The sequence below is a fragment of the Nematolebias whitei genome, chromosome 11 (genome assembly GCF_014905685.2).
Source record: "Nematolebias whitei isolate Nwh7 chromosome 11, NemWhi1, whole genome shotgun sequence".
Lineage (NCBI taxonomy): Eukaryota > Metazoa > Chordata > Actinopteri > Cyprinodontiformes > Rivulidae > Nematolebias > Nematolebias whitei.
The window spans coordinates 29,294,783-29,304,324 of record NC_056508.1 but is presented as its reverse complement, the minus strand read 5'-3'; the positions used below and the strand labels follow the sequence as shown (position 1 = coordinate 29,304,324).

The window sequence follows — 9,542 nt, the reverse complement described above, 5'->3', positions numbered from 1 at the left end:
GCGTGACAATAGGATGGATGGATGGATGGATGGATGGATGGATGGATGGATGGATGGATGGATGGAAGGAAGGAAGGATGGATGGAACTGGATTACCATCTGACTCTGAATTACGGTAAATTTTGACTTTTTTTAATTTTATTTTTTCTTGTATTTTGCCCTGAGATAACTTTTACTTTACTTTTTAATAAAATTAAACTGAAAAGAAAAATTGTCCCAGCACCTTTTTGCCATTGCAGTTTATTTTGAAAAGATTTTAAAGTGGAAAGTATGATTGTGTGTGAGCTCAATTTTCCTGCCAGAATATGTGCATCCCCCTCCAACACTGATCCATGTGACTATGAGGAATGTAAAGATTCCCAGCTAGCAGCATTAGCAGCATTAGCAGCATTAGCAGCATTAGCAGCGGCACATGTCTCTGTCCCTGAAGCCTCTGTTTCATTTGAGCGTTTTTCAGCTGCAGTCTTGAGGTACGTAAACATTAGTTTTCAACAAGTCCCTCATATTCAAACAAAACATAAAACAGGAAACAGTCCCTTAAATCTTTAAGCGGCATGATAGATGATGCTTTTTCTACATTGTAAACTGTTCGTGTGCTGACACTTGTGCTACATTAAACAGCTCTAGGCTGAATTATCAAAAGAAACTTAAATACTAATTGATTCATTTACCACTTGATCTAGTCGTTAGCTCCTCAGTCCGGTCAGAATTAAACTCTGTTTCTCCAAACGGAGGTTATTCAAAGACGCAAGATATCAAATGTTCACAGCCTTTCCACCAAACCTCACTCCAAAAGATCCGAACGAGCCCTTTACTATTACAAAGTTACGCATCAGCAGGAACACAGTTCTTACTGCGAACCAACCACAGGGACAGATGATCTCAAAACAATTTTCCCCGTGAAACGAAGGCAGAAAATTCCATCCTGCTGTTTCCATCCATGAAGGACAGAGCTGAGGCTGAATGTAAAGAGAGAGAGGAGTTGATGGGTTTAACACATGCTGCCGGTTGGACCTGGCCAAAGCAGACCACATGAAGTAGTCAAGATATGCAAACTCAGAGGTCTCACCCCTCCTCCACATGCCTTTCACCATCTACCGTAGAGCGACCCTGTTAAAGCCATTAGAGCAGGGATATTACTGCACTGGCGGAGGCTGCAGAGCCCATGACATCATCATGGGCTGCTGTCAGGTCCACTGGGACGTCTGTGTGCTGCATCTGAGACAAAAACGGGGGCCGTCCCACCAGAGAAGCGGCAGACACATAAATTTTCATTGTGTGTCATTATGCAGCAGAAAACATCCCCAAAAAATGTAAAATAGCCACTATTTATGGATAATCACTGTGTGTCTATGCTTGCAAACGTTGAAGAAAGAAATGTACTCAGTTTAAAAGGAAAAATGTTACATGTTTCTGATACCAGAGGCTTTTGATGTGTCTTTATCTCCCAACAAGAAGCGAACGGAGCAGAGCGAGAGAGAGAGGACCATTGTCTGATAAGGGCGAAAATGTACAAGCATGTTGTTCTTTCCCACCAAAGTAAAGGAAATCTGGAGCTATTATGGGGTAGAGCGGGGTGGAGTTGGAAGCTTTAAACTTTTCCCACTCACAAACACAGCTGAAATGTTGAGTCTACTGCTTCATGCTCAGAAATCATCTGCTGCTCTGCTCGGCTGAATATAATAACAGGGATTGTCTTAGTGTTGAACTCAAACAGCCGCCGGCTGCATGGCTCTGAGCTGTACAGCATGTTGATGTGAAAAAAAATTAAAAATCAAACAATTATTTCCAGGCATTCTTGATGGGAAATGTAGTTGGCTGAGGTGCTTTTAAAACTCACTTTCATCAAACTTGTCAACAACAGAATGTGCATGGCCCGAGCTGCAGTAACAGTGTTTACAGTGTGGCACCATAAAGACTGTAATTATGTTAATTTGGAGGTTTTAAGGAGCCGACTAGCACAGCCGCTTCTTCCTGCTGTGTCTCTTCAGATTGACTTTGCAGCACCTGAATACTTTGAGTGTCCACAAAGTGTCCAACACTGAAAACAGAAGTAACATGTTAATGTTGGAAGTCCTACTGAGCTTCTTAAACATCTAAAAGTCAAAGTAGGGGTGTGGTTACGCAATATGAAAAGCAGAAAATCATCACTGAAGGAAGAACTGCCATGTCGCACAATAAATATACACCAAGATTGATGCTGCATTTACTTTAAATATAGTTTGAACTTTCTGCAGGGAGTCGTGCTGAGGCAGAGCGACCGGTTTCGGTCTCATTGGAAAAAAAAGTCCTCAACCGGTCCATTTAATCACAGCCCTGTGGACAAAGTGTGACACAAACATGGCCTAGGCTTTGCTTTTTTAAGTCTGATCTGAGCCTAACCTTTCAGAATAAATGCTTATTAGCTTCCAAACCGAGAAAAGAAGACGACTGATGTCACTCTGGTCAGTGCTGGAGAAGAAAGTCTCACACCGTTGCCATAGCAACTTCATAATGACAATAAAACTTTAGGAAATGAGTCCGAGCCACTGCTTAGAAACAGAGAACTTTGGAAAATCTTTTTATTTTCCGCTCATTGATACGTAGGATAAAATACAGAAGTGAAAAGGCAAACTAAGTTAAATATAATAGAGAAATTGTTCTCAAAGTGGATTTTTTTCCTACTAAAGGATATGCTTATTTATCAGAGGTTTTTTATTCAATCTGTATTTTTAATTATTTCATTTAAAATGTAAAGTCAGAGTATATTATTCTCCTCTGCGTAAGCTTCTTTCGGCTGCTCCGTTCTTCAGGGGTCACCACAGAGAACAAACTCACATGAAAGATTTGGCAATTTGCAGGATGCCCTTCCTGACGATCTGGGCTCAAACCTGCAACCTCAGGATCGCTAGACCATGACACTGACCACCAAACTACTGCAGCCCCCTATTCTATTCTATTTTATTCTATTCTATTCTATTCTATTCAGTCACACTTGGACCCACTTTCGGAAAAAAATGTTAATAATCGTGTCGCAAATCTGACGCCCCAGCCGAATGCCATGATGTAAACTGACCTTTTGTCGCTAACGTGAGCAAAGTTCAAGTCACCTCATTTGGTTTAGTGTTGGCTCAAACATAAATCTGTTGAGCCAAATCTAAACTGCTTCATCTTCACACATTCAACCTCTATTTTACAGTTTAGTCTCATTGAGCCTCGAGGAGACGTGTAAGACATAACAGAGAATCTGTATAATAAAAAATACATTTAATCGTCCAGCAAAAGCTAATCGATTGACACTAAACTCTTTCTTCTTCTTCTTCTCCGCTTGATGTTCTGGGAACATGATTGGTAATAACCACATAAAATGTTGCAACTAAATACAGAACTGTATTTATGAAAATGGTCAAACTGAGGCATTGAAGGAAAGGGTGGTGGGACGAGGGGGGTTTGCCAAAGGTGTCGTTTCTCTTAGTTTCAAAAAGCCACCTCTGAAACAGAATAGTTTCTAATAATTGTGAGATCATGCCTGAAGGGATAAATATAAGCTGCTGCCTTTCATGAGTTGAAATTCAAAATGGCCACCAAAGCCACATCTTACAAGATGTGTTAACGCTCGGAGTATGTATTGAAGATGACTCTCAGCTACTACCACATAGACTTCACCTCATTATTGTCATTTTTGTGTTGGATAGAATCAGTTAGCAGTGGCAGCCATGTTGAATCGAGCTGGCTCCAAATGTCAAACAGTTGTAGATATTTATCCAGTAATTACTTTATGAGAGTTTCAATCCAGTTGGTCCACTGGTTTATGATATATTTTGCTAACAGACAAACAAGGCTGACACCAAAGCTCACAACTAAAGATTTAGGTAAAGATGGATCTTGCGCTATGTGTAACACTCAAATTATAAGCTGGGGACTACTCTCAGCTACTACCACACCAGATTTTAGAGGAATATCTGTAAATCTGTTGGCTGAGTTGTAGCCATTTTTATGCTTCATGGGCTGAGGCAGCCACCTAGAATTGTGTTGACTCCAAAATTGAATCAGCTGTAGCTGTTCACCCAAAGAGTGTTTCCTGGAGGTTTGTTAATGATCCATTCAATGGTTCAGCAGATATTCTGCTAACAAACAGACAGAGGTAACTTTAGTAGTTAGGGGCAAAGTTTCCTAAACACATCTCGCTCAATCAAACAGATCTTAGTGTGTGTGTTGAGGATCAATCTCAGCTACTACCAAACCAAACATGACCTCAATATCTGTCAAACTGGCTGAATTATGGCCATGTTGAGTTAAATAATGTTGCATGGCTGTGGCGGCCATCTTGAAGGGGATCGACTCCAAAAGCTAAACAGCTGTAGATGCTCATCCAATTATTGCTTCCTGAGACTTTCATTAAAATCCGCCATTTGGGTCACGAGATATTTTGCTAACAGACAGACAAACAATCCTATAGACAGAGACTCGGGCAAAATCATTATTGCTCCACCTTCTCCGGCGGGCGACAATGTAAATGTCTCCGTCAAACTTGTGTGCTGATCATAGCAAAGTGCTCTGCTTGGGGCTGATGCGTGAGGAAGGAAGGAGGGGAGAGAAAAGGGGGCGGGGGAGGATGATGGTGATGATGATGATGATGGGGGGGGGGGGGGGATTCCTCGGGTGTGGGAGTTTTGGGGAAATTCAGAAAATGTCGTTTTCAGATTCTAAACCCGAGAAAAATTAAACTTGATGTGTCCCATCAGTGATCCATTCCACGTGCACCCCCCACGTGAGAGAATCCAAGCCTTGATCTTTGTCTCCATGCCGCCTCTGAACCCAGTGTTGACTTTAGGAGACAAAAGAACCGCAGGCCGGGGAGGGGGGGTTCTCTTAATGTGGCAGCAGATCATGATGGACCATAAGACAGGGGTGTGTAAACACAAACACACCCTGCGCAAGCTGGGAAATCAACTTTTTAACACACACACACACAAGAAAACACATGAAAATGACATTTTCCAGTCCTCCTTTTTTATGGTAACTTAATTCTGACTTACCAAAACAATGGCAAATTTCTCCTCCAGCTCTGTGGGGTCAGGCATGGGCACCTTCAAAGGCATGATGTGATGTTTTATCTCCGACTGGCCGTCCACACTTTCTATATTACCCATTTCTATATGCGCTCAAACTCTATTGGTTTATTTAGTCTTCCTGCAGCTTCAAACTTCATAAACTCTCCGCTGCTCCCGAGCTGGATTAAAACAACAAAGTATTCCAGTTTTCTTCCCAAATTAATCCAAACGGTTCCGACATACCAAAAGGCTGCAGTCTACTGTCCCGCACAATGCCATTTATTCACTCGTTTAAAATGATGAGGCGTCAAAAACGTGGGGGAAAAAATCAAAAATTTCCGCGAAAATACAGCTTCTTTCTCTCCGTAACGTAATATCTGATTTAACCGTCCAATCCATCACTTACAAAAACTTTAATTTTTCCCTTTCCATCCGATAAATAACGGTCTCAAGTACTGACGTGAAGTTAGGTCTCAACTTTCTTGGCTACGCTGCGTTTCCATTCATTATTGTTGTGTGATCCTGATTAAGCTATTTGTTGTTGCCTCCACTAAGAAGGCGGGGTTTTATATTTATCTCCGCCCCCAAATGGACCTTTCGTTACTCCTATTGGTTGTCAGCTACGCCAATCATGTTTTTTTGTTGCCCGCCCCTCACATCTGTATGAGCGAGAGTTGGTGACGAGGCTGGCGGGGCTTTACCGCCATCTAGTGGCAAGGCATGAGAATGACAGCATTAAACTAAAATGCTTGAAGGTCCATACAACACTCCAGTTTTTGAAAATGATGAGAAAATTGTCTGGATGGAAATCAAAACGTCCAATTTTTTATATATATATATATATTTTTTTTTTTTTAAATTATATTATTTTCACCATATCCCGGATGACTGAGAATTTACTCAAGCAAAATGCCACTAGAGTTTAATTTTCATAATTGTGTGTGTATGCTACCAAAATATTTAATGAACCACAACCCACATTTGAATGAAATTTCCAGAAATCAATGAATGTACATACACACCTTCTTAGTGCTTAGAGAACCCAATTAAAGATGGATGCCACAGCCAACTGACTTTAAACACACCAAAATTGCTATAGCTTAGCCAACTGGGAAGATATTAAGCTAAAATTTGGTATGGTGGTAGCTAAGACTGATCCCTAACACATATTTTTGAGTGCTTACAGATTGCACATGATCGTTTTTGTTTGTTTGTCTTAGTTTTTCCATTATCTAGCTATTTGGAGTCAACTCTGTAAACAATCTCATGAACCATTAAATGGATTTCAATGATTATTTTAAAGAAAAAAATGATTGGGCATCTGATTAACTTTTGGAGTCAACATATTCAAGATGGCTGCCACAACTAACCAACATTAGCCAACACAAAAATGGCTACAACGTGTACAAATTTCAACCAAAATTTGATGTAGCAGTAGCCGAGTCATTGAAAACACACTCTGTGACATCTTGCATAAGATAATGCAAATTGTTATTGTCAACATAAACAAAACTCTGGTAAATAAGTCAGAGTGAATGAATGCTTGCCCTTTAATTTACTTTTTTTAATTTGGATTTCTCTTTGTAAATTAAGCCTATAAATCTCCATGTATTTTAACTTTAAATACGAGAAACACAAATTTAAGAAACAAATCCCAAAACGTGTTTGAGTCATGAGTGCAAACTTTAATCAACAACTTCAGCAGCTACACAATGGCATGTTTATAGGATGTTAAAGCAGTGGTTCCTAAAGACAGGGGTCAGGAACCCACATCGAGTTGTCATAAAACTTTATTTAGGGGGTTTTCCAGAAAACAAATTCAATTTTAAAAGTTATTGCTCGCAGTAATTATCACTCTGAGACAAGAAATATAAACAGTAATGGCAAATCCATAAAATGCTACAATGGCTGATGAGGCTGTTTGTGTAGTCATACACTGAATTAGCAGCATTTGTGTACTTCATCCAGTTATATTTAGGCTGTGCCTCTGGTATTTTAAGGGTCAGAGCCACTGTGCCAAAGTGCAACTCCTTACCCCTGACAAGATTTAATAATTTCATTCCAGCATGGCTCTTACAAGGTCATTAATGCTTTGGTTTGAAAACACAGACTGCTGAGAGAATCAGCACCACAAACAATTAAAAAAAAAGCATCTGTCAGCAGCAACGTTTTGTCTTCATTAAAGCACTGTGACGCTGCTAACAGCATCATATAGCTGCTTTAAATACGGGTCTAAACTCTAATACTTTGATTTATGAAAGTGACGTTCAAAAAATACTTTTTAAAAACATCTGAAGTGTATTTCAGAAACACTGGAAAAATTGTGCACAGTTTTTTAATACTTAAGGCAATGACAGAAATGTGTAAAAGTAAGACTTTTAGGATGCTAAAATATAAAATTGAATTAATTCAGATGTCTTGGAGGCTGAAAATCTAGGAATTACAGTTAAACATGATTGTTTATCCACAGCATTGAGGCCTTTTTTTAAAATATAATTTATAGAATACATTTACATGCTTTAAAACACATATAAGTTTGGTTCTCGATGCAAGACACTTGCATAATACTCAAATATCTAATCAGTTAAAATATCTGTCCAAAACAGTAGATTTGACACAGCTGTATGAAGACTGAGCTACATATAAAGATTTATTTTTCTTCCCTATATAAATACTGATGATTTGCAGAAATGTTCTTAATTTATTCAATGAGGAATTTTTTTTTTTCATCAAAGCTGAAAATACAGTTGCGAGAATCACAGAAGCAACACAATGTTTACGTTGTAAAATACAGAAGATTCGATTCTTCTAGCTGCTTTCCGCTACTATATCGTACCTAAAAAAAAAATGTTAGAGTTAAAATCTTCTCCAATAAAAAAAAAAAAAAGTACTTATTCTCTTTTCAATAAGTCTTTACCATTTTGTCACACTGGCCTTGAGGTCGATTTGGTCCAGATCCAGTTGCATCTAAAAACAAGATGGGAAACCAAACAGATCGGATTATAATCTCAGGGATACAGCTAAGAGCAGCCGAATGAGGTAAAAAACCTCACCTTCCCAATCAGCTCCCTCTCTCTGCTCATGAAGGAGACGCTGTGCTTCACAGACACGTCCAGTTTTTTCTGCACAGCTTCCTCCAAAGAGAACTCAAAGTCAAACCTATAGAGACAAAAAAAAATACAAAGATGAGAAAAATCCTCCCACCATGACCATCCCAGTAACAACCTTACCTCTCGTTAAACTCGGGGTTGAGCTCCCTCTTCTTGGTGGCGGTTCGTCTCTTGGTGGTGGCCTTCTTGTCCGGCAGCAGGATGAAGGAAACGTACGGGTCAGCGCTGTCCTTGGAGCAGGCTGCCAGGGCTCTGTGGAGGAGCACAGACCACAACGTATGATGGTGCCTTCTGTTCTGAGACAGTAATCTGATGAGAAGGTAACAAACGCCACATTGAGACCTGCAGGAGTGCACGGTGATGAAAAGTCTGTTTTCCTCCGTGGAGTAGCCGATGGTGAGCTTCACCTGGCCAGCTGAGTTTGCGTTCTCACTTGCCCTGAAAGCACGTGTTTTTTTTACATTATCACACACTTACCAAGAGAATGAGCTGTGATCCGTGTGTCCGACTCACATGGAGAATCCACTCCTGTGTTTGAGGTCCAGATGAGAAGGGTCCCACCTGGGGAGGACTTGTTCCACACCACCATCACTGCGGCACACTGCTAACTGAGTGTCCAGGATCTGCAACATGGGGGTGGGAAAAGGCTGTCAGTTCAGCACATTTCATGTGAAAAGACTGAAATGAAAAGAGGAAACTGATGTAGGTTAAGGTTCTTTATTGTCATTTGTACCACATGTGGCACATGAGGTGGAACAAAATTGTGTGCAGGGTCCCAGTTACAACCAACAATAGAAAAAATATAAAGTGTAAAAAGAGATGTTCTGAAGTTGCAGTGTGGTTTAAACTGTAACTAAAAACAGAATATAAGATTTACAAATAGTTTACAAAGCTCACACTCAGAGTGGGTGGAGCTGTTTCCAGTCCTTGTTGGTATACATTGGTTTTAAAATGCAAGAATAAGTTCATTCCTACATGTGTCCAGTTTCACTACTGGTTACTGTTTAAACAGATCTCACTTGTAAATGAGTCTTCGAGGCTCAATGTGATTTATCTGTCTAAATAGAGGTTGAATTGAAAAAAATATCTTAAATTTGCAATCAAACAAACTGCAGTCACAGTCGGTGAGTCATATTAAGTCTGTGTGCTTATTTTCACAAGAAAATGATACCTGAGGCTCTGAAGATTGTGACCATTATGTAATGGTTTTATACGTGATTTTGTTTAATTGGGAGTTTTTTTAACGATGGCACGTTTCTTAAAATTTCACCTGTTTGTGAACTCTTCTTCAACTTTACTTCTAAGATTTTGCCTCTCTGGAATGCTCTTTAATGTTGCTACTGACTTAGTACTAGAATAGAATAGAATAGAATAGAATAGAATAGAATAGAATAGAATA

The 9,542-nt window shown here is 39.7% G+C and overlaps 1 protein-coding gene across 1 annotated transcript; it reads right to left on the bottom strand.

Moving 5' to 3' along the window:
* Positions 1–7,697: 7,697 nt before the first annotated feature.
* On the bottom strand, positions 7,698–8,766 carry LOC119416925 (extended synaptotagmin-1; the record flags this gene model as incomplete). Its single annotated transcript, XM_037684124.1, is given in 6 exon segments — positions 7,698–7,869; positions 7,951–8,000; positions 8,087–8,192; positions 8,264–8,395; positions 8,486–8,581; positions 8,657–8,766. Coding segments are annotated over 6 exon segments (414 nt in total). The 3' UTR covers positions 7,698–7,841.
* Between the last annotated feature and the right edge of the window lie 776 nt (positions 8,767–9,542).